At 39.2% G+C, this 26,438-nt stretch overlaps 3 protein-coding genes across 3 annotated transcripts; 2 read left to right on the top strand and 1 right to left on the bottom strand.

The window, feature by feature from the left end:
• Positions 1–259: 259 nt before the first annotated feature.
• LOC132167538 (major allergen Pru av 1-like) lies at positions 260–977 on the top strand. Its single transcript, XM_059578543.2, has 2 exons — positions 260–494; positions 626–977. Exons 1-2 carry the CDS (start codon positions 305–307, stop codon positions 922–924), a joined length of 489 nt encoding a protein of 162 aa, XP_059434526.2. The 5' UTR covers positions 260–304; the 3' UTR covers positions 925–977.
• Positions 978–3,078: 2,101 nt separating this feature from the next.
• On the top strand, positions 3,079–3,739 carry LOC132165951 (major strawberry allergen Fra a 1.05-like). The gene is made up of 2 exons (XM_059576671.2): positions 3,079–3,316; positions 3,411–3,739. The coding sequence occupies exons 1-2, from the start codon at positions 3,133–3,135 to the stop codon at positions 3,704–3,706; spliced, it is 480 nt and encodes a 159-aa protein (XP_059432654.1). The 5' UTR covers positions 3,079–3,132; the 3' UTR covers positions 3,707–3,739.
• Positions 3,740–5,346: 1,607 nt separating this feature from the next.
• Positions 5,347–5,772, bottom strand: LOC148587707 (uncharacterized). The gene has a single exon (XM_088512773.1). The coding sequence runs from the start codon at positions 5,770–5,772 to the stop codon at positions 5,347–5,349; it is 426 nt and encodes a 141-aa protein (XP_088368899.1).
• Between the last annotated feature and the right edge of the window lie 20,666 nt (positions 5,773–26,438).

Here is a 26,438-nt window from a genome sequence, read left to right as displayed (position 1 = left end):
TATTATTTATTTATGGCCATGTTCGAATGTGCATTGTTCTTCAACTAATTAAGTACCCTATTATTTATTTATGACATATAAAAACTTATCCATCACGTCGGACTATCGGAGAGACCCAGTAATACAATCACAAATGGCATCTCAATGACAATCTCAGGAAAAAAAAAACAGAAAACCTGGAGGACACATGACTATAAATAGCACCCTGGTAGGCAAGTATGTTCTCACATCTCCACAACACAAAACCTCTTTCCTCTTCTTCTTCTTCCTTTTGATCATCTTCCTAGTACGCCTAGATATCATCATGGGTGTTTTCACATATGAGAATGAGGTCACCTCCCCCCTCCCTCCATCGAAGTTGTTCAAGGCCTTCGTCCTTGATGCCGACAACCTTGTCCCCAAGATTTACAAGCACGGCATAAATGACCTGAACGTGGAAATCCTTGAAGGCCATGGAGGGCCTGGAACCATCAAAAAGTTTACGTTTCATGAAGGCTAGTATATATATACTATAAACTAATTATTCTAATTCTTAAAGCCAAAGTTTCTTTAATTAGCATTATATATATAGAAGTGCTTATATATATATATATATTAACGAGCTAGTGTTGTGTATTTTTTGCAGGCGGCCACTTGAAATTCTTGAAGCACAAGGTTGATGTGCTAGACAAGGAACACTTCACATACAATTACAGCGTGGTTGAAGGTGGTCCTTTGTCGGAGACACTCGAGAAAGTCTCATACGAGACCAAGTTGGTGGCTTCCCCAGACGGAGGAACCATCTTCAAGAGCACCGGCAAGTATTATACAAAAGATCACGCTGAGATCAATGAAGAGCAAATCAAGGCTGAAGATGTAAAGGCCACAGGGGTGTTCAAGGCAGTTGAAGGTTACCTCTTGGCAAATCCTGAAGCCTACAACTAAAGCTGCTTGATTGTTGCATGTGTATCTGATTTGTCTGGTCAAAACTGTCTTAAGGCCTTCTAATAAGTGTTTGCTGTTTTTTTAATTATATATTCTCAGTTTGCTTCTGGTGTTCCTCGTCGATTGAAATAATGTATCTCTTTGTATTAATACGTTACAAGGTGTTTTTTTTTTTTTTCTCCTTTTCTATTCTCTCTCTCTCTCTCTCTCTCTCTCTCGCTATATATATATATATATATATATATCAAGTACGTGAAGCACAGAATTGATGAGGTTGACCAGGCAAACTTGACATACGTACGGCTACACAGTGATTAAGGGTGATGCTATGAGTGACAAAGTTGAGAAAATCTGTAATGAGATAAAGCTTTTTGCGTTGGACTTATTAGGGCATCTATTGGAGAGACATCATGCAAATAACGGAAAGCTTGTCCTCTAACTATGGAGGACTTTGTTCTAGTGCATTTGCTCATTTTACTTAAAGCCCATTTGAGATTATGTTGGGAAATAGGACTTTAATCTATCAAAAAAAAAAAATTACAAACCCATATATAAAATTGCAAATATCTCAAAGAAACACCAAAATATTGAAGCTTTGGCTATATCTAGCTTTTGAGGACGATAAGTGCACATGTTTGCCTTTGGTGAAATTTTAAAGAACCATCACATTGCTGAAAAAGGACTTTGCTTTTCAGACATCGTTGATAAAGATGACATCTTTGACACAATGACCCAAAACAAATAATCCCTCCTTTTTATAAAAGATTACACACAAAAATAAATAAAAACAAGAGACACATGTCGCTACCCAAGTTGTTGTGGTAGCTCATGATCCATATATATATAGATCCTATTTTTAAGGGTAGTTCAATCCGTTAAAGATCATGGCCGATGAAGCGAAAGTCAAGTTCAAATTTTTATTACATTTTTCACCTCTTGTATGGCCATGTAAAAAAAAAAAACACCAATATATAGATCCCGCTTTTGAATGGATAGAAAACTTTATATATATAACCGGACATATCCATTTGATCTGAAAAGTCTATTTGTTCACAATAAAATATTGAAATTTAGCATTAGATCTAGTGATTAGTACCAATGAGAGAAGCCAGGGTATGGTTGCCCATTGGGCCCGCAGCCGCCTTTATTCAATGAAAGTCAATTGTCAAGTTGAGGAAAATTAGAAAATGGTGCACATGACTAGTTAAGGCTTTCTAACAAAAATAGGTATGCGATTTTTTAAAGAATAAATCTTTTATTCACACTATAATTGACATTACATGAGTAAAATAATTGCTTACAAAAGTAAAGCATTTTACATTCATTCAGCTCATTCCATGCATGGCACTGGTATAAAATCAGTGTAAAGTATATCAGTACTCTTGTATTAAATGTCAAATGCATAAGTACTCTTCCATGTTAAGTGCTTACTCTCAAGTGAATACTTATGAGAGTGAATACTTATTGACGTGACAGTGAAAATCAGCTTTAAATCTAAAATTCAATAAAAATCCATTGTTTCACTTTAACTATTAAGCAGTAAGCCCAGAAAGTACTCATATAGCGTTTCTAATATTCAAGTAATTAATTCAATAAGTGGTTAGCCCTCCTAATCCATAATTTTATTTTTCTTTTTCACATTTTGAAGAACTTTTGGGTTTAGTAGTAAAAGAAATAGTCGAGGTTAACACATAAATTGGAATCAAGTGGGTTACTTTATAAACAATTTCTTCTCGTTCTTTCTCCTTGACTAAATTACAAACCCTTCTCTTACAAAATTAATATTTATTTTTCATAGTGGGGACATAGAAAAAGAATTATTTGAAACTAGTTAAAATTCGTTCAACTACAAGGGACACAATCACACAAGCTAACCTTGGGGTTAGCACATAAAATTGGAATCAATTGGGTTACTTACTTTCATAAACAATTTCTGACGGTGCTTTCTTTGACTAAATTACAAATCCTTCTGATCTTTCAAAATTATTATTTATTGTCATAGTGGGGACATAGAAAAACAAATATGTGAAACGAATTAAAATTCTTTGAACTACAAGATAGGGACACATTCACACAAGCTAAACCTTGTGGCTTGTGCCTTGGATTATAAATACCACCCTCTAGTCCTCATATATCTCCCAACCTCAAAAACTCTCCACTTAATTATTATCATTCTTTCTCACATCACTTCCAAAGTCTTAGCTCATCATGGGTGTGTTCACTTATGAAACCGAGACCACTTCAGTTATCCCTCCGGCTAGGCTGTTCAAGAGCTTTGTCCTAGATTCCGACAACCTCATCCCAAAGGTTGCTCCAAAGGCCATCAAGAGCATTGAAATCATCGAAGGAAATGGAGGTCCCGGAACCATTAAGAAGATCTGCTTTGATGAAGGTTAATTTCTACCACAATAATCTCCAAGGAGTTGTACGTTTTGTGTTTCATAGCATGCATCATATATATACATTATCTTGTCAATATTTTGCAGGCAGCCCATTCAACTACATAAAGCAAAAGGTTGATGAGATTGACCAAGCAAACTTTTCGTATCGCTACAGTGTGATTGAAGGCGATGCTTTGTCCGACAAACTGGAGAAAATCAATTACGAGATCAAGATAGTGGCATCCCCTCATGGAGGATCTATCTTGAAGAGCATCAGCAAGTACCACACCATAGGAGACCATGAGCTCAAGGAAGAGCAGATTAAGGCTGGAAAAGAGAAGGCCTCAGGACTTTTCAAAGCTGTTGAGGGCTACCTCTTGGCACACCCTGATGAGTATTAATTAAGGCTATTTGTGTGGTTATATTAATTTGCATATTTCCTCCATCACGTGTTAAGGTTGTCGCTATCAATTTGTTTTGGCTTGCTAATAAAGGAGTTTGCGGCTCATGTGATTGTAAGGTGGTTTTGTAATGTTCTACTTGAAAGAGAAACGTGAATGCATGTTGTTATAATTCCAACAAATGTATAATGAAACCATTGTGTTTCGTGATGCAATTTTTTGGACAATTTGCCTGGCAATAGGTCATCTGCAAAAAAAAGTATTAATCATTTAATTAATATTCTAACACAATTGAGACCTATCTAAGCATTAAAACCCCTTGCATATATCAAAAAAAAAAAAAAAGTCATAGAAGAACTTACTCGTGTAAAAAATTATAACACATATTGCTTGGCATTTATGTGAAGGGATGTTTAACTTGTATTGATCTCGAATGTGAGTCATGTGGGTTTTTGGTACGATTACCTAACATATTGTGTAAAAGAATTTTTTGGAAAAAAAAAATTAAAAATTAATATACATCTCTTTGTGGTTTGAAATGTTTTAATTAATGGAAGGTTTTAAAAGCCTACAAAGAAGAGAGTGCCACATAAAAAAAGAGAAAGTCAAGTTCAACTCACACCATTTAAATAAATAACCATTTTTCCTATTATCATGTTTTAATAGTTTCAAATTTCAAATAGATAAATGTTTCTCCTATTATCATGTTTTATTAGTTACAACGAGAAATGCTTGACTTCATTAAAAAGTTCATCTTTTGGTCATTTTAAACCTAGGTAGCATGGCCCATTTTCTAGAAATCTATTAATTTATTGTTTAAAATCTATTAATTTTAAAATTGACTATGCTGCCTAGGATTAAAATGGCCAAAAGATAGACTTTTTTAATGAAGCTAAGCATTTCTCTTCTCTTTTTTGTGGAGGGAAAAAGACAAAATAAAAAGTAAATGATGTGGCATCTTGCCACATGGACTTTTATGGGCAAAATATTGAGTTTTTATTAGATTCTAGCATATCTCTTTCATCTATTATAAACTAGTTGATTATTTCTAATGAAGATCGTCAACTTATTTCAAAAAAAAAAAAACTATTATGAACTGGTTCTGCACTTATATAAAATTAGTATATAATTTTTTCCAGCAGTTTGTATAGATTTTTTTTTCTTTTTTTTTCTTTTCCTTTGTTCTTCTCTTCTTTCCCTACTGCTGTTACAAAATTTCTTGTTTTGAATAATGTTCAGAATTTTGCAATTTGCACACTACATTTAGGCAATATTGTATCATGAAGAGGACCCTTTTGCAAAACTTCTTATACAAGTTGGAGGTACTATTAATCTGAGATAGAGTAACTATCACCTTACTATCCAGACTTCAACAAATTCTCATTTCATTTATGTTCTAAATTTATTAATTCCTTCATTCATGCACCTTTGATTTTGTCCAACAATTTTATTATAACAGCAAGTATTTGATAAAATATGATAATAGGAGAAGTTGAAACTATAAGAACAAATAAATTTACGGTTAATAATCCCAACTTCAACGTTTGGGTATGCTTTTTATTTATAGGAAACATTACAACGATAAGATAGATACAATTTGAATATTTTTTTTTGGAAGAAATCTTCCTTACCTTCATTAATCAACTAGATAAAGCAAATTGCTTCATCATAATAATATCATAGATACAAGCTGAAGTCTCATCTCTCCAAATTCTATCTGTGACACACTTGGTGGCCATCCTAGCTAGACCATGAGCAGCCAAATGGGCTACTCTATTGACAAAACCACATTGCCATTGTGGAAACATAAATAATCTAAGTCGAATATCTGCCACAATGTGCCCAAAACGGCTTCGGTTATCGTTCGAGGAATTGATTGCTTCTACAACCTGTTTGGCATCGCCTTCTAAACAAATGTCTTGCCCCCCAATCTCTGCACAAAACACCATTGCTTGGTATGCAGCTAAGGCCTCTCCAGATGTTGGGTCAAGGACCCCATTTCGGGTAACTTCCCTAGCCGCTACCACCTTCCCCTCATGGTCCCTGACTACAACACCCAACCCCATCCGATTGAGAGTTTTGTCAAGCGCAAAATCCCAGTTAACTTTCCACCAACCCACTTGAGGAGCTGACCATCTGATCAAAGGTCTTATGCAAATCGGTTGTCTTCCGTCACTGCTTGCCTCATGCACCAACTTGTATTCTTCAATAGCTTTGAACACGTTCGCAACAATGGAATTCGGGTGAAGAAACTCTTCTCCATGCACAAGTTCATTTCTTCTAAGTTGTTAAAATAAACTATAGAATACTAGAGAATATAGGGATAAACTGAATATTGTATTTCTGTGTGATTTGAACTGTATACAATGGGGCCTATTTATAGTTGAATAAGGCCAGACAGAATAGGAATTACAATCAAGGAATTAATGTACAATATTACAAAATAATATCAAAGTATATACAGGGAAAATATATCAAATCAGCAATTATGGTGATTATCAACAATTATGGTGATTATCAGAATATAATCAGAATATATTCTGATTATATTCTAACATCCCTCCTCAAACTCAAGGTGGTAATGTAGATGCCAACTTGAGTTTGGAAACAAGATCACGGAACCGTCCAGGTGCATGTGCTTTGGTGAACACATCGGCCAACTGATCAGCGGAAGCAATAGGACAGAGACGGAGAGTCCCCTGCAAAAGATGATGGCGCACAAAATGACAGTCGATCTCAATGTGTTTAGTACGTTCATGAAATACATCATTATGCGCAATTTGAATCTCACTTCGATTGTCACAAAAGATAGGAGAACTGGAGGTCTGAGGAACACCCATATCATGTAGGAGCCAACGAAGCCAGAGGAGCTCAAAAGTGGTGTCGGCAAGAACACGATACTCAGCCTCGGTGCTAGAGCGTGCAACAACTGATTGTTTCTTGCTACGCCAAGAGATAAGAGAATCACCAAGTAAGAAACAATAACCCGTGGTGGAACGACGATCAGTGGGATCACCTGCCCAATCAGCATCTGAATATACATGTAAGTCTAATGATGAGTGAGAAGAGAAATGCAAACCATGAAACAGGGTGCCCTTCACGTAGCGAAGGATGCGAAGAACAACCGCATAATGAACCGAGCGTGGCACTGTCATAAACTGACTAACAAGGTGGACTGCATAGGCAAGATCCGGTCGTGTCACAGTAAGATAGATGAGACTGCCAACTAACTGTCGATAGAGAGTGGCATCAGAGAGTAGCTCACCATCAGTGGCACGAAGTTTGACATTTGTCTCTAGAGGGCTATCAACCATTTTGCAATCAGTAAGGCCAGCTCGTGAGAGAAGATCTGAAGCATACTTGGCTTGAGAGAGATAGTAACCATTTGGATCAGAAGACACTTCCAATCCAAGAAAGTAGCTGAGAAAACCCAAATCCTTCATCTCAAATTGTTGGCTCAAAAACTGTTGAAGGTTACGAATACCAACAGTATCATCTCCAGTAATAATCATATCATCAACATATAGTAAGAGGAGAATGAGACCAGCATCAGATCGCCGGATAAAAAGAGCAGAGTCATAAGGACTAGAAACGAACCCAATCTACGCAATAGTGAACTGAATTTGGCAAACCAAGCCCGTGGAGCCTGTTTCAGACCGTACAATGCCCGGCGAAGTCTGCAAACCTTGAGTGGCGGATGATCGTACCCAGGAGGAGGCTGCATATAAACTTCTTCACTAAGATCACCATTGAGAAATGCATTTTTCACATCCATTTGAAAAAGATCCCAACGACGCACAGAAGCCACAGCAAGGAGTGATCGAACAGAAGTAAGGCGAGCCACGGGTGCAAAAGTCTCCTCATAATCAATACCATACTCCTGATTGAACCCCTTTGCCACAAGACGTCCCTTGTATCGCTCAATAGACCCATCAGATTTTGTCTTAATCTTGTATACTCACTTGCACCCTACCACAGTTTTGTCTGGAGGTAAATCAACTAAGTCCCAAGTATGGGTTTTGGAAAGGGCATTAAGTTCTTCAAAAATAGCATTCTGCCAAAGAGGGTTAGCATGAGCCTCACGGAAGGAGTGAGGTTCATGGAGAGTAGCAAGAGCAGAATAACAGTGATAATCATGAAGATGGGAAGGAAGAGATGTTACCCGAGTAGAACGACGAGGGATAGAGGGAGCGGGCTCAAAAGTAGATGGATCAACAGGTAGGGCAGAGTCATTGGAGTCGACCGTCGGAATGTCGTCTGGAGAGCTTGTCATCCCTACATCAAGATTAGTAATGTCGGGGAGCAAATCAAGTGAGACATTAGTGAAGATAGGAGAAGAACTAGAGGGACGAGTAGGAAAAGACTCCATATCACTAAATAGCCTATGTTCCCAAAAAGTGACATGCCGCGAGATGCGGAGCCGTTTGGAAATAGGATCATAACAACGATATCCTTTGTGTTCAATGCCATACCCAAGAAAACAACATAAACGAGAACGAGGTTCCAATTTTGTTCGTTCATGGGATGGAAGTAGCACGAAACAAACACAACCAAAGAGGCGGAGAGATTGGTAATTAGGAGGAGAACCATACAGAAGTTCATAGGGGGACTTATTTAAGGTAGTGGGAGACGGGACCCTATTAATGGTATAAACAGCGGTAAGAGCGGCTTCTCCCCAAAAGTGTTCAGGGATAGAAGCAGATAGGAGCAAGGCCCTAACAGTGTCTAAAATGTGCCTGTGTTTACGTTCAGCACGACCATTTTGCTGAGAAGTATTTGGGCATGAGCGATGAGGAAGAGTGCCATTTTGTTTGAGAGTATTAAGAAAGGTAGATTCACGATATTCCATAGCATTATCAGAACGAAAAAAATTTTATATTGCGAGAAAATTGGGTTTGAATCATCCGTTGAAATTCAGAGTAAATTTTCGGAAGTTCATACCGATTTTGTAAAAGATAAAGCCATGTGTATCGAGAAAAATCATCCACAAAAATGACAAAATAGCGGGATCCACCCATGGTGGGAATAGGCGCAGGGCCCCAAACATCAGAATGCACCAAATCAAAAGGAGCAGAAGAAACAGATGTACTATTATTAAAAGGTAAAGCACTTTGTTTTCCAAGTTGACATGCAACACAATCAAAAGACTCAGACTCAACAGATCCTAATTGACCACTTGTAACTAAAGAGCGAATACGAGAAATAGATGCATGTCCTAAACGAGAGTGCCATAAACTGAGGGTGGTAGAAGGAGACCGAGATGGAGTGGCAGCTGACACAGCAGGAGGAAGATGGAGTGATGAAAGCTCAAACAGACGTCCAATCTTACGGGCGGTCCCAATTAGCTGTCCCGTCTGTGGATCCTGCACATCACAACCTCGGTTAGAAAAGTGCAATTCTAAGCCAAGTTCACAAAGTTGACGAACAGATAAAAGATTTAACGAGAGATTAGGCACTAAGTATGTATCAGACACAGATAGCTGATGAGTTGAAACAGACCCGATGTGACTAACAGCAAGATGGGAACCATTAGCAGTGTAAATGGTGGTAGGCCTAGGTAATACAGATTTTGCAGAAAATATGGAAGAATTCGGTGTCATGTGATTACAACAAGCAGAATCAATATACCAAGAGGAATTACCTGGTGTGGTGGACATGGCGGTATTAAGATTGGACTTAGATAAAACCTGATGAATGAGAGCTTCGATTTCTGCAGGAGAAAGAGTACTGGATTGGGGTGCAATATCGGTGTAAGACATATCTGATGTATCAGTATGAGTGACCGCAGTAGCCTTATGACTAGGAGCTCGATGATTCCCACGAGAAAGTCTTTTCCTGCATTCACTATATCTGTGGCCAAACTTCTGACAATAGTGGCACTGGATGTTCCGATTGGATGAGGAAGACCCGACAGGAATAGGAGCACGCGCATTGCGGGATGCAGTGGCCATGACCATCTCAGAGGTGTGTAAATTCATAGTAGAGAATCGAGTCTCTTCTGAAACAAGTTCACTAAGAGCACTCTCCAAAGATGGCAGTGGTGAGCGGTGAAGAAGAGAAGCTCGAGTATGCTCAAACTCATCTCGAATTCCTGCAAGGAACTCGGCTAGGCGCATGCTATCGCGAAAAGCGATGTACTCAGAGGCATCAATCTTATCCCTCCACTTTGGCTCATATAGTGCTAATTGATTCCAAAGACAAGTCATTTGTGAATAAAAATCAGTAATACTCTGACCTGGTTCCTGGCGCATGTGATGGAGCTTGGTCACAATCTGAAACCGCTGAGCAAGATCAGTAGTGCTGTAGCGCTGAGCTAACATATCCCAGACATCTTTGGCATTGTCAAGATTGCCAAATGTCATGCTGATAGAGACCACACAAGTGTTGGAGAACCAAGAAATAATCCTGTAATGGACACTTTTCCATGTGCGGAGGCGGGTTGAGAAAGCCGTAGCAGGTTCCTCTTTTCCAGCAAGAGGCTTAGGTTCTTCACCAGAAACATACTCCCAAAGACAATGTCCTTTGAGCCACCTACTCATATTTTGAGACCAAGCCGGGTAATTGGAGCCATTGAGAATAATAGGGATAGGTTGGGTAATATCTTTGGTGTTTGGGAGAGTGGTAGGAGGTATGGCCATTTTTTTTTTTTTTTTTTTTTGGGATATAATCCGGTGTGGTTGGGTGTAGGGTAGGTTCTGTGAGCCTGGTGCGAGAATTAATCTGGTGTGGTCGAGTGTATGATAGGGGATATAAGCTTGTTTTTAAGGGTTAGGATCTGGTGTGGCTGAGTGTATAGTAAGGAGTATAGGCTTGGTTCAAGAGGGCTGAGATCTAGTGTGGCTAGGTGTACTGTAGGTGTGTGAGCTCAAAAAGTAGGAATAATCTAGTGTGGCAGATTGTATTAAAAAAAAAAATGAGCTCAACAAGACAACTTACAAGTTGGTGGGGCGTGGTGGCGGAAACAGTGCGCGGTGGTTGTTCAAAATTCCACCGAATGTTGTGGCGGCGCGTGGAATATCCTGGTGGCGCGTTCTTTCGGCAGGTCAGTAGATCGGCAGCCTCCGATCTGGATTCTGGCGGAATTTTATGAAAACGGCTGACTGGGCGGCGCGTGGTGGCCGGAGGTGGCGCGTGAGGCGCGTGAATAGTGACACAGAGACTTCAGGTGGCGCGTGAGAGCGCGTTGAAATTCATAATGTTGATCTGATAACTCCACAGGACAGATCGGACCTTTTTTGAGCCTGTTGGTATAATAATTATACCAAAACAAGATCGAAAAAGCTTTGAACGCACTGACTTCCTACTTCTCTAGACAAGGCCAAAACTTGGCTCTGATACCATGTTAAAATAAACTATAGAATACTAGAGAATATAGGGATAAACTGAATATTGTATTTCTGTGTGATTTGAACTGTATACAATGGGGCCTATTTATAGTTGAATAAGGCCAGACAGAATAGGAATTACAATCAAGGAATTAATCTACAATATTACAAAATAATATCAAAGTATATACAGGAAAAATATATCAAATCAGCAATTATAGTGATTATCAACAATTATGGTGATTATCAGAATATAATCAGAATATATTCTGATTATATTCTAACATAAGTCATATCTTACGTGCTATTCTTACAAAAAGAGCAAACTTATCCATATCACAGATACTTGCAAGAGACTCAGCCACATGAAGAAAATTTTTACCATCATTATAACATTTCTAGAATTTCCTGATAGTTACCCCCCAAACATCTGTCGCCGATGGACAACCACACAATGGAGTACCGTCTCCACCTTCATCATACATATGGGACAGAATGGATCAGTTACAACTTGATGTCGCAATAAATTATCCTTTGTGGGTAGAATGTTGTGACACGCCTGCCACATAAAATTCTTTTCCACATTAGGTAGCGGTAATCCCCACATAACTTTCCAAACAGTACTACCATCAACCCCAGCCGAGCTCTCAAGTGTATCCCTTTGTTTCACTTCCATTACAAGATGGTAAGCACTTCGCACTAAAAAAATACCATTTTTTATACCCTGCCGTATTTGCACGTCTTGTTCCTAGGAACGACTTACTGGAATGGAATTAATTGACATTCTCTCATTTGGTGTAAACAAACTTTGCAGCAGACTTTGGTCCCACCACCCAAAAGATGAATCTATGAGTTGTTGGACCTTTGCTTGGGGATCCAAAAGACGTGGCAGTGAGTGAATCGAAAAATTTGTTGGAGTGTTAAGCCATTTGTCGCCCCATATACGAACACTGTGGCCATTACCTACCCTCCAAATCATTCCCTCCACCAGCAAATCCCGGGCTCCTTGAATGCTTCTCCAAGCAAAGGAAGGTTTTGACCCCAACCGTGCCTCCAAAAAAGATCCCCCACCAAAGTATTTTGCCTTAATTATTTGCGTTGTTAAGGAGTTTGGTGTTTGAAGTAGCCTCCACCCTTGTTTGGCTGACAAGGCTTTATTGAAGCACGAAAAATCCCGGAAACCCATTCCACCCTTCCCCTTCGACTTTCCCATTTGATTCCAACTCATCCAATGAATTCGAGATTCATTGTTTTGATGACCCCACCAAAACTTCTACATTAGGGAATTAATTTCAAAACATAATCCCTTAGGTAGTTGGAGGGCACTCATACAATATGTTGATATTGCTTGGATAATAGCTTTTAAAAGAATCTCCTTCCCTGCTTTGAGGAACTTCAATTTCCAATCCTTCAACCTCTTCCAAATTCTGTCTTCGATACCCTTGAAGGCTTGTGTTCGAGATTCCCCACGTATCATACCTTTGTGACGCTGGTATCCCTGCCACCTCCAAAATTCGTAGTTTAGTCGCAAGCAAGGTATTCCAACTAAAGAAAATAGAAGTCTTTCCTTTGTTCAATTTTTCCTTGAAGCAGCCTCATAGGCACCCAAAATCCTAGACATCCGATTCTAATGAGTGACAGACGCTTTACAAAAGAGCAAGCTATCGTCAGCAAAGAACAAGTGATTAATCCTAGGCCCCCTCCTGGATGTTGGAACCCCAGAAAGCACCCCATCAATGGTAACCTTAAGCAAAAGAAAACTAAGAGCTTCTGCACAAATAAGAAACAGATAGGGGGATATAGGATCTCCTTGGCTGATCCCCCATGTCGGAGTAATACTGCCCATTGGGTTCCCATTTATTAAAACTACATAACTAAATGAAGTCACACACATCATGATCAACTAGATCCACTGGTTATCAAACCTCAAACGTCGCATTACCACTTCCAAAAATCCTCACTCCACTAAATCGTACGCTTTGCTCATATCAAGTTTTACCGCCATAAATCCTTTATTACCCCACATTCGAGAGTGCATGGTGTGCAATGTTTCATACGCAGCCAATATATTATCCATAATTAGGCGCCCCGGGATAAAGGCACTTTGATTAATAGAAATTATTTTGGAAAGAATCAGCTTCAACCTATTAGCTAGAACCTTTGAAATAATCTTGTAAAAAACGTTACACAGGCTAATCGGGCGAAATTCAGTTACACAACTGGGACTATGAATTTTAGGAATAAGAGCAATATATGTAGAATTTATCTCTTTATTCATAAAACCAATATTCAAAGAGGAGAAACAGCTTGACTAACCTGGCCACCAATCTCAGCCCAGTTCTTTTGGTAAAAAGATCCCGAATACCCATCTGGACCAGGCGCCTTAAGCGGGGCCATCTGATGCAAAGCAGTACCGACTTCCTCCATAGTGAAGACTTGGAGCAGCTTGCGATTCATCTCCACTGTCACTTGGTTTCAACAGCTTGAAGGCATTCAGCTGGGTCCCCCCTTGCTTGGGTAGAAAAAAGGTTCCTGAAATAATTGACAAAAGCCAAACCAATATTTTCATCTCCTTCCCACACTCGTTCATCCACTTCTGCAATCAAATGGATTTGATTTGATTTTCATTTCTGATTCGTACAAGCGTGAAAGTATTTTGTATTTCGATCTCCCTCTTGCAACCAATCTTCCCTTGCTCTCTGTTTCCTATGAATAACTTCCTTCTCCAAAAGAACATGAATATCCTGTTTGATCTTTTTCACCACTGTGTTGTCAGGGGCCTCATTTTTCTCTTGAAATTCTTGCAGCTGTAGGGTCATATCACGGATCAAAACATTAGCTTGACTCCCTGATTTCTTTCTCCATTCCCATAGCCGATATTTGCACTTCTTCAATTTTTCTCTCACATTTTGCCATACACCCACCCTTGGCCTTGTAGACCGCAAAATTTGTTGGATAACTTCTCAGCACCCTTGCTCCTTATCCCAATCAGCATCATAACGTAAGACCTTCTTATGGGTACTACCCCCAGTAATGCCATAAGGCGTGACATAAATGGGTGAATGATCGGAACTACTTACCACTCCTACAAGAACATCAACCACCGGAAACGCCTCATTCCATTTCTTGTTTGCCAACATTTTGTCAAGATTTTCCTTAATAAAAGCCCCAGCTTCCCGCTCATTGTTCCAGGTGAAGGCAGGCCCTCGAGAAGCCACTTCGTACAACTCACATTGCTTCAAAGTATGCTTAAAAGCCTCCATCAAATACATTGGCCGACCTGCTCCTCCAAATTTCTCCGATAAATCCAATATTTCATTAAAATCCCCAGCACAAAGCCAAGGCATCGATTCAAAATTTTTTAGATGATGCAATAAGCTCCACGCTTCACTGTGTTTATAGGCCTCGGGGTTGCTGTAAAACCCCGTAAACCCCTTTGTTTTCTGTCGCTTCCGAGCTCTTCCATGAACCCTTTCGGCAAAGGTAAGAGGGCCAACCCCCGTTTCTGTACATGCAGAATGCACCACGGAACTGATGTTGAAAGCAAACTTCTTCTGGGATACCCCATTCAGCGTTATCCCCTCACTGACAGCTTCCTCCACATGGCTAGTTGAGTTAACCCCCACGTCAGCCACCCTTATCTCATCACTTATAGTTTTCTCCACGTGGATAGGCATGTAAGTCCCCACATCTGACGAGATATACATAGGCTCTTTATATGGACAAATATCCTCCACGGCAACTCTACTGGACTCACCACCACATTTGTGCACATTATTTCATACCCCTTCCTCCTTAGAATATTTTGTATTAACACCTACCACTTTAAACTGCTGACCATCTGTGCCTCGAATTCCTCCTAGATGTTCGCTACCAACCATTATCCCCACACTCCTGACTTCTCGGCCAGTAACAGCACCGCAATCGTTGCTTGGAAAAACTACTCTATTTTCCTAATTTGCCCCTTCAGGAGAGGAAGTGTTCCCGGAATTCCGACCACTGCATGCCTAAACACCTGCTTGAAACTGCCTGAATAAGCCGCTGAGTGAATGGATTTTGGGGTCCATCCAGCATTACTCATTTCAAACCTACCCCATCTATTATCTGCTCGACGTCCTAGTGATCCCACTCTCATCCACGGACCAAATTTGGTGGAAGTTTCACCCATACGCCTCCCTCGTCTTCCCAAACATTCAGCACTCCCATGACAAATAATGCTACAATCATAGTAGAATCTCGGCAAGCGTTCATATTGGAAAGAAATCCACTCCAGTTTCCCTGAATTCTCAACTTCCTTCCACGAGAAAGTGGCTTTGAAAGGTCAATCTTTACACGGACTCTTAAAAACGCTCCCCAGCCTACACCTTCTTCATCTGTATCCACCTCTTCAACCGTACTCATTGTAGATCCAATTTGGAATCCGACCTCCTGTCCCATACAAGCTAAGGGAAAATTGCATATACGAACCCAAAAGGTTGTATGTTCAAAAGCTATTGTGGTCGGTGGAGTGAGACCATCAAACTCCTTTACAGAGAATAAGTTACCCTCAAACACCCATGGCCGCCCCTCTAGCACCCTGATTTTATCACAAAGATTCTCAAAATTCACCAAAAAAAGATTATCTCCCAGAATCTTGAAAGAGATAGATCCCGTCGACTTCTAGCCTCGCACCAGTCTACTTTTGATTATCTCCTTACTAATAAGCCTGTCGACAATCAATTTGCCCACCAAGCAAGATTGACCTCATGTAACAAGCCCTTCAATCTTCTGAATCGGAATATCCACTTCAATGTCTTCCTCCTTCGAAAGCGAAAATTTTTCCCACAACCTCGTTAGATCTTCTGCCATTACACGCTTTCCCTTAATTATCCCTACAAATCCTAAGTACTGAAACTATACCTTCACAGTCTAGATGAGACTTGAAGCAAAAATACTTCTACTCGAGAATTCACGGCTTAGAGAGAACAGGGGTTTTTAGGCTGTGTCCGATACAATTTGAATTTGAACCAACTTAAATGAAAGGTAAATAACATCACAACAAATACAATTGTTGTTGAGAGAATCACAGTGATATCAAACTAGTTGAGAATATCATGGTGGGCTTAAAACTGTTTGAGAATCCTTATCCAAAATCTTATTCGTCTCCTTATCTTGTGTTTCAATAGAAACATCAGTTGTAACTAATAAAACATGATAATAGGAGAAACAATTATCTATTTAAAATTCGAAACTATATATTAAAACATAACAATAGGAAAACAGTTATTTATTTAAATTTCTAAATTTTATTTTCATGAAATAATTTCACCAATAATAAAATTGTTGGAAAAAATCAAAGGTGTGGGAATGAAGAAATTAATAAAAGTAGAACATAAATAGAATAGGAATTTGTTGAAGTATGGACAATTAGGGGTGTAAACGAGCCGAGCTTGAGCGAGCTTTCCTTGTTCAAGCTTGGCTCGTTTAAATTTTACTCGAGCTCGAGCTCGAGTCGAGCTTAAGGGCGAGCCAAAAAAAGTACGGTGAAGATCCATTGTTACACAAATTCAAAGTACGGTGAGGTATATGCACAAAAATACAGCTTAGTAAAGTACCTTTAGCACAAAAACATTGGCAGCACCTTCTAGACCACGACTGATACCAACTTGTGGACCACCACGGTTACTAGCGTTTGTTGCCCTCTTATATCGACCAATAAACACAAACAAATGTCAACTACGTACATATTATTGAATAGACAAACATAAACAATGTTACAATTATAACTTATTCAATTAACCTTTTGTGGTCCCCTCTTTCTTTGTGTAAGTTTAGTCATTGTACTATTTCTCAAACCAACGGTTTGTGCTTATCAAGTAAGTGAAACTAAAAACTAAAAATTAAAAGCAATAAAAACACAATTATGACAAGTATAAAATTAAAAATTTATTAAAAACAAATACATAAAGTAAAGGCCTTAAACTCCTATATAAAAAACTTACACTTGATGCAAGTGTGGTAGGTCCTTTATAATTGGATGCCCCACTCCTATTGCTTGGACATGCCCTTTTCTTATGTCCCATAACCTTACATTTTGAGCATCTCATCCTTACTCCAAATTTTCTCATTCTATATGGATTTTTTTGGGTCTCTACTCTCATCTGGACCCCTCTTTCTTTGCTTCTTAGGTCTACCCGGTTGCACTCTTGAGCTAGGGGGTTCCAAATGGTCATTTTGTGTCTTGATCCATTGTTCCTCACTAGGCATTGGGTAGATAATAAGGGCATATGCCTTCTTGTACCTCTCTATTGTATAACATTCATCCACATAATCCTCAGGATCCCCGCAATCATATAGTATAGCACAAAATGCATGAGGACATGGGATACCGGTAATTTCCTATTGCCTACAACCACATAACGTTCTTCTCAAGTTCACCACAAATTGTTTCCCAGTTGGACAAGTAACCTCAAACATGTTTTCCCCATCATAAATTGCAACACAATTTGATGCAGCTATCCTAATTTCTTCCAGTTTCGTGACTATCTTAGGACATAACTTTCCGGTCAATTTCTCAATGCCCTCTTTTTTAGCTTGGTACCTTCTCATTAGTTTTTTTCCTTATTGTCTCAAGCATTGTCAGTATGGGTTTGTCACGGGCTTTAAGAATATAGGAATTGAAACACTCACAAATGTTGTTAACAAGGAGGTCACACTTAGAATACTCACTAAACCATGCTCTTGACCAGCAACTAGGATCCACCTTGTTCAAGTACTCGTAGGCATCTTTGTTCATTCGCCCCAACTCCTCCATATAGGCAGTAAACTCTCCTTCAGTGTAAGCAGATGCTGGACCCCATAGCATATCCTTCAATGCTATTCCTTTATGCCCTTCATTTTTAAAGTTGGCATAGAGATGCCTAACACAAAACCGGTGGTCTGCCGTTGGAAGCACTTCATTCAATGCAGGTATAAGGCCCTGCAAAAATAAAACATATGAGCCAATATAGTTAGAATGAGGAAAAACATTTTTTTTAAAAATAAAAATAAAAAAGAATAAGAAATAATAAGGTAATAATTCTTACATTTTGTCGATCATAAATAAATATAGACCTAGCATGTCGATCATGTGTCCCAAGATCTGAGACAAGGGTTTCCAATAACCAAATCCAACTGTCTTTCGTCTCAACTCCAACAACAGCAAATGCAATAGGGTACATGTTGTTGTTGCCATCCCTACTCACAGCAACCAAGAGTTGACCCTTAAATGGATCTTTAAGAAAGCATCCATCCACCCATATTATAGGCCTACAACCCTATATAAATCCTTCCATCATTGCAACTAGAGAAAGGTATAATCTTTGAAACTTAGGAGGCAAATTAGGGTTTGGTTTCTCAACCTTCATCATGATACAAGTACCCTTATTGGTCTTTCTTAAGGTCTCACAGTAGTCCCACAACCTACCATATTGATCCTCCAATTTACCATAAATTTGTTTTCCCAGCTTTTCTCCTAGCCCAATACATTATGCTCGGAGTCACATCAACCCTCCATTTTTCCTTCACCTCATGTTGTATCACTTCCAAAGGCATGTTTGGTTGAACCTTAAATTTCTCAATCAGTTGATTTGCTATCCAAGTGGAGTTAACTATTGAACTCTTGTATTTCCTACCACAAACATGTTTGGGTTGCATAGACCTAATTTGGAAGGACACTTCATCCTCCATCTGTTGGGCAAACACTCGGTACCGACACTTATCATCTCTACAAACAGCTATACACTTCACTCTTTCATTTTTTTTTGAAACAGATGTCCTTCCCCCTTTTAACATTATATTCTTTTACAGCCTCCCTAAACTGTTGTGTTCTGCAAAATATATACCTAAATTACTGGGTAAATAATTGTACGTTTTACCTGTAAGTGCACAAGGTCAACATAGTAGTATATGGTGAAAGTACAGGATCATTCCCACGAGGATTGCTGAATTTATGTTTAAAAATAGATTCCTTAAGCAAAACAAAGATTGATTGTTGAAGTGATGATAATAAAGGGTAGGGCTTTGATATCCACCACCAATTATATTTAGCTAATATAACAATATGCCAATGATTTGATCAAGTTATGCATATCTAATGTTTGTCAACCTTAGGGCATGGCGTATACTCTTAAGGCTATAAATTTCCTTAAGCAACAAGTTAGGCATGGCGTATACTCTAACTCTTTCTTTCCTACGGGATTTAGCATGATTTATACTAAGTTTTTCCTTAGGAAGGCATATGTTCTATGGAAATCGACAAATACATGAGGTATAGGGCATGGCATATACTCCCGGTTCCCCATGTTGATTAACCCAAGAATCCGGTGTGGATTACTTTTGTCACTTATGTTAAACCCAGGACTCGGCCATCCAAATTGATTTAATTAACTAGTCCGTACCAAATGCATATGTTGATCAGGCATACACATATGAGGAATTCATGCAAGCAGGTATTAATCAAGTTAAACAGTACAACAAGATCATCACAAAGGCGCCAATATTGAAATATTAACAAAACATAACTAGGGCTTCAATCAAGCCCTACTAATTAAATTAGCTACACATAGCGTTGATTTTAAACATCTTCATAAAATAAAATAAAAGAAAGGGAAAGAATAAACCCGAGACTTGAACTTGAAGAACTCGTATTCTTCTCCTTCCCAAGTATATCTATTCTAAAGGCTTAAGGGTCTATTTATAGGCTTTAGAAGCCATAGACAAAGTAGTAAACCTAGGGATTTCGTAGGGTTTTCAGGCCTATTATAATTTGGAGTTGGAAAACCCTAATATGAAAAGAATGTCAATCTAGCCGCCACTTGATAAGTCTCCTGCGCACGGGTGCGCTCGATCGTAGCCCGTGTGCGCTCGATCGCAAGTCTGCGATTGATCCTTCTTCTAGCATGTGCTCGATCGCTCCTGGCCTGCTTGATGTTGTGTTCTCTTGGGTATTGCACTCAATCGTAGGTGCCCTGCGATTGATTGCAGTACCAGGGAGCTCCATTTGTCTCCATCTTCTCTTTTGAGCTCAAATCACCTAGTTTTGCTTCATTTTCTTCCAAAAGCTTGTAAAAGTTTAAAAAACACAAAAAGGAATTAAAATGGCCTAATTAATTAAAACCAAAGGATGAAAACATGCAAGTTAAGGGCTGAAAATATGAATATTTTAGCATTTATCACAAGTTAATGGCATTAGTGCCATTAATCAAGTTAATGGCACTACTTTCTAATTTTTAAACGAACCTCAAGCGTATCTACTCACAATAGTGGTACTGAAGCCACTGAAGGCGGTAACATTTTCCCTCTTGTCTTCTTTACTTCACATATGTCTCAATTATCCTTTATGTTTTGTTTTCATTAGTGACCTTTGATTTGCTTTTCTTTTGTTTGGTTTTCTAAAAAAAAAAAAATTTTGACATTCTGATACTACGATCAATCGCAACAAGTATGCGATCGAGCGCAGTAACCGAAAGGTGGCTCGACACTCTCTGTTAGTGCGATCGAACGCACCTTATGTGCGATCGAGCGCACATGACCCATACACGCGCATTTCTGGCTGCATGCGATCGAGCGTACTCGGACAGCAGGGCCTGCGACCTATTTTAAGTCACTTTTTTCCATGGCCCACAACTACTCTCCCGGCGCAGTACAGGTTCTCCCAAACTCCCCACCTCCGGCACTCGTCCTCCTCTCATCTTTCACCTAGTTTTCACCAAATCCACTACACCACCACCATATAAGACCCTTCTCCGGCCACCATACCACCATCTTTCCACTAAAACCACTTCATACATCCCATTATCACCTCCAAACTTCAGTATCTCTGAACACTCATCCAACCTCCAAATTTATTCAATTTTCTTGCAATTGTGGGTGCTCATCCACCCACATTGCCTCTATGTTGGGATTTTTGTGTGTTTACAAGGAGTTTTGAGCATCTTTGGCCGTAGTTGTCTTTGTGGTCATCAGAAGTGCACACCACCTGTTCGACAAAAGTCCCCAGTCAAGCTCACAATGCCTAGAGTCCGTGCTTCATCATCACGGGGGTCCGAGGCCCAAGCCATCTCTCCTCCACCCACTTTTGAGGAGCGGGAGCTGCTGTTTGAAACTACCTTCGCCATCAAAGAAGACTTTCAAAACAATGAAGCGACTCAATGGGCGGTCGCTGAGTTTAGGCTAAGGGGTCTCAAGAAGCTCTTTAAACCGGTCACCTCTACTGCCTACCAGAAGCTGGTCGTTGAATTTTACGTCAAGCTTTCCCATGACTGTGACAACTTGGCTACTCTCTCCTCAAAAGTACAAGGGCAAATTGTTCATGTGACAAGGGCCGACATAGCCGCAGCCTTGCAGTGCAATGATGAGCATCCTTCAGAAACTGCAAATATTGCAGAGCAACCACCCCGATACTATGAGGCTGAAATAATTGAAGATATGTGCCAAGGGCACTATGCAGATGCCCACCACAATGCCGGCAGCCGGTCCAAGCTACCTCGAAGGTTATGGTTTGTGGATTCCATTTTGCACCGAAATGCCTTCCCTTTGGGACACAAAACTCAAAGGCATGATCAATTCATCCAAACTCTCTACGCCTTCCACAAGGATGCATGGTACTCCATTCCCGACATCATTTGGAACCAAATCCATAAATTTTGGAATGGAATGCACATTGGGGGAGCAGAGTCCACACATTCATGGGGATTGTCTTTCCCCTACTTGATCACATACATTCTGCAGAAGAAGGGCATTAAGGGCACCACAGCTGATGAGCCCGTCACCTCCACTCCGATATACGGCATTCGCCAATGGAACAAGAGCTGCTCCCTTATGCCCCAGGCAGCTCCAGAAGCTGGGGAAGAGGCGGATGAGGTCGAGCCAATGGCCGAAGATGAACCGGTAGCTGAGCCGGTAGCAAAAGATGAGGAGGAGACCTCAATTGACATTCGAGCCATCCAATACCGATCCCTTTGTGAACAAATGGCAGGCCTTCGGCGAGAGCTAGCTGATCAAAGAAGGGAGGCTCGGGAAGATAAGGTCCTCATGGATCAATGCTTAGCTGCCCTAGAAGAATTGATGCGGTCCATCCTAAACCGGTTACCACCACTGCCTGGCGCATCTACTTCTGGACAACACTAGAGGGGACCACAGTCTGGCTGAAGACGTAAAACTTAGCGCTCATGGGAGGCACCCCATAGCATATCCTTTTATTTTATTGTTTGTTTTATTTTATTTTGTTGTGTTTTCGTTTGTGTTTTGTTTATTCTAATGTTTTTGGTGTTTTTAGTGTTATGTCATGTTTTTTTTCCATTCTGTTACTGCGATTGATCGCACCACACATGCGATCGAGCACAGGTTTCCATTTGTGGGACTACCGCACTCTGTTAGTGCGATCGAACGCACAACATGTGCAATCGAGCGCACTTGGCAGCATCCCATAGTTATTTTTTATTTTGTTTTGTTCAATTTTTATTTCGTTTCAGTTTTGTTCCTTTTTACTTGTTTGTGTGTTTTCTATTTTGCAGGGACAAGTGTGCTTCACTTCAAGTTTGGGGGTGTGCTATGAGCCATGCTTTCCAAGACTATGTCGACCATCTCCCGGGTACATTCTTTCCTTTACTTAGACACATTGGGAACAATGTGTCATTTAAGTTTGAGGGTATGGGCACACATGATTGTTCACACACTTTGTCCCAATTTCAAGTTATTTGTTTGTGTGTTTATTCGTTCAAAAAATAAAATAAAAATTATGCATGTTCATGTTTGTGCTAAAATTTTAAGTTGATTTAAGAGAATTGTTTTAAGTTGATTTAAGAGAATTGTGGCTTGAATTCATCAGTGAGCTTAAAATTTTGAACACCTGATCTGATGAGTGAATCTGTTAGTTTGGTTACTTGTTTATGACAATTGAAAAATCACATGTTTGAACTAAGCACTCAAACACATTAGCACATAATTTGTGAGGAATGACATGAAGTTTGATATGTGTGTTTGTGCATCTTGGATGAAATTGGATGACTTATTAGATGACACTTTGGCATTTTTTGAAATAAATAAATAAATGATAATTGACAGCTTTTCACTGAGTAACTGGACCTCTTGCCTCAAAGCATTGAGTATTCACGTCAAAAGGTGAAAATTTTGAATTTGATCAATGTCATTGTTAGTTGGTTTTGTAGCCTTTTTGACTCAAGTTAGTAGGTCCTTAGGGGTGTCTATACACCTAATGCCCTAAAACCATCTGGTTTGGGAGTCATTGACTTAACACTCGCTACATGGGTCAATTAGAAAGCTTAAGTGAACCAACATTGCACAACCTCACCAAAAAAAAAAAAAAAAAAAGAAAGAAAGAAATATGCCATTATGTCATTCTAATAGGAATTTCAGTGAATTCTGAGATAAGGAGACATTACATATTGGAAAGATTTGGAAGCCTCATAATTTTGTACTAATTCACCGTACACAAATTTCAAACTTGTGATGATTTAGCATGTCCTTTGTAAGTAATTGTACTTTGAGATTCCAATTCATTGTGAAGATGTAATTCATCTTTTTAAGCTTGCTTATGGGTGAAAATCATAATCTTGAAGTGATACTTTAATTTTTGGGATAACATGAACTTTTGCATGATGTTTGTGGGTAACATTTCTGGAAAACCTTCACGAGACTTCACTCATCCACTAGGGAACTCCTAGTGGTCTAAAAGGCTTGTTGCATACGCTAAATGCAATCGTACATCCCACGACAGATGGATTTATCTTTTGTTTTCTGTTTTTAGCTTTGAATTACTAAGGGACTAGCAATATGTAAGTTTGGGGGTGTTATAAGTGCTAAAATATTCATATTTTCAGCCCTTAACTTGCATGTTTTAATCCTTTGGTTTTAGTTAATTAGGCCATTTTAATTCCTTTTTGTGTTTTTTTATACTTTTACAGGCTTTTGGAAGAAAATGAAGTAAAACTAGGTGATTTGGGCTCAAAAGAGAAGATGGAGACAATTGGAGCTCCCCGGTACTGCGATTGAGCGCAATACCTGAGAGGACACCAAAGACGGAGGGAGGGGGGGACCGGGGTGGGCCATGGTCCCCCCCCAAAAATAAGGAAAAAAAAAATTAAAGTAAAAAAAATAATAAAAACCCCAAAAATAAGGAAAAAAATTATAAGTTAAAAAAATAATAAAAAAAAGTAAAATTAAAGTTTTAATTTTAGTCATTTGGCCCCTTCAAAAAAAAAAAAAAAATTGGCCCTATTTTTAAATTTTTTGGCCATATCTAATAAAATTTTTTGGCCCTATTTTTAATTTTGTTGGCCCATACCCACTAAGTTTTTTTATTTTTGGCCCTTACTTTCAAATGTTCACTTTTTTTAGCCCTTACAGTAGTCTTTAGTTCATAAAAAACAACCAAAATAATTTTTTTTAATAAAAAAATTTTAAAGAACCGAAAAAAAAATTTAGTTGGCCCCCTTCCATAAAATTTCCTGGCTCCATCCCTGGAGGACACAGCATCAAGCAGGCCAGGAGCGATCGAGCGCATGCTAGAAGAAGGATCAATCGCAGACTTGCGATCGAGCGCACACGGGCTGCGATCGAGCATTCCCGTGTGCAGGAGACTTATCAAGTGGCGGCTAGATTGACATTCTTTCCATATTAGGGTTTTTCAACTCCAAATTATAATAGGTCTCAAAACCCTACGAAATCCCAAGCTTTACTACTTTGTCTATGGCTTCTAAAGACTATAAATAGACCCTTAAGCCTTTAGAATAGATATACTTGGGAAGGAGAAGAATAGGAGTTCTTCAAGTTCAAGTCTCAGGTTTATTCTTTCCCTTTCTTTTCTTTTATTTTATGAAGATGTTTAACATCAATTCTATGTGTAGCTAATTTAATTAGTAGGGCTTGATTGAAGCCCTAGTTATGTTTTGTTAATATTTCAATATTGGCGCCTTTGTGATGATCTTGTTGTGCTATTTAACTTGATTAATACCTGCTTGCATGAATTCCTCATATGTGTGTGCCTGATCAACTTATGCATTTGGTACGGACTAGTTAGTTAAATCAATTTGGATGGCCGAGTCCTGGGTTTAACATAAGTGACAAAAGTAATCCACACCGGATTCTTGGGTTAATCAACATGGGGAACCGGGAGTATATGCCATGCCCTAGACCTCATGTGTTTGTCGATTTCCATAGAACATATGCCTTCCTAAGGAAAAACTTAGTATAAATCATGCTAAATCCCGTAAGAAAGAAAAGAGTTAGAGTATACGCCATGCCTAACTTGTTGCTTAGGAAAATCTATAGCCTTAGGAGTATACGCCATGCCCTAAGGTTGACAAACATTAGATATGCATAACTTGATCAAAGCATTGGCATATTGTTATATTAGCTAAATATAATTAGTGGTGGATATCAAAGTCCTACCCTTTATTATCATCACTTCAACAATCAATCTTTGTTTTGCTTAAGGAATCTATTTTTAAACATAAATTCAGCAATCCTCATGGAAATGATCATGTACTTGCACCATATACTACAATGTTGACCTTGTGCACTTGCAAGTAAAACGTACAATTATTTACACAGTAATGTAGGTAGATATTTTGCACAACAAGTTTTTTGTGTTAAGTGCTAAAATATTCATATTTTCAGCCCTTAACTTGCATATTTTAATCCTTTGGTTTTAATTAATTAGGCCATTTTAATTTCTTTTTGTGTTTTTCATACTTTTACAGGCTTTTGGAAGAAAATGAAGTAAAACTAGGTGATTTGAGCTCAAAAGAGAAGATTGAGACAATTGGAGCTCCCTGGTACTGCGATCAATCACAGGGCACCTGCAATCAAGCATAATACTCGAAAGGACACAGCATCAAACAGGCCAGGAGCGATCGAGCACATGACAGAAGAAGGAACGATCGTAGACTTGCGATCGAGTGCACACGGGCTGCGATCGAGCGCACCCATGCGCAGGAGACTTATCAAGTGGCGGCTAGATTGACATTCTTTCCATATTAGGGTTTTCCAACTCTAAATTGTAATAGGTCTCAAAACCCTAAGAAATCCCTAGGTTTACTGCTTTGTCTAGGACTTCTACAGCCTATAAATAGGCCCTTAAGCCTTTAGAATAGATATACTTGGGAAGGAGAAGAATAGGAGCTCTTCAAGTTTGAGTCTCGGGTTTATTCTTTCCCTTTATTTTATTTTATTTTATGAAGATGTTTAACATCAACTTGATGTGTAGCTAATTTAATTAGTAGGGCTTGATTGAAGCCCTAGTTATGTTTTGTTAATATTTCAATATTGGCGCCTTTGTGATGATCTTGTTGTGCTATTTAACTTGATTAATGCCTAATTGCATGAATTCCTCATATGTGTGTGCCTGGTCAACATATGCATGTGGT

Source organism: Corylus avellana, chromosome 2, assembly GCF_965113065.1.
Source record: "Corylus avellana chromosome 2, dhCorAvel1.hap1.2, whole genome shotgun sequence".
In the NCBI taxonomy this organism is placed as follows: Eukaryota; Viridiplantae; Streptophyta; class Magnoliopsida; order Fagales; family Betulaceae; genus Corylus; species Corylus avellana.
This window is presented reverse-complemented; position numbering and strand designations above follow the sequence as displayed.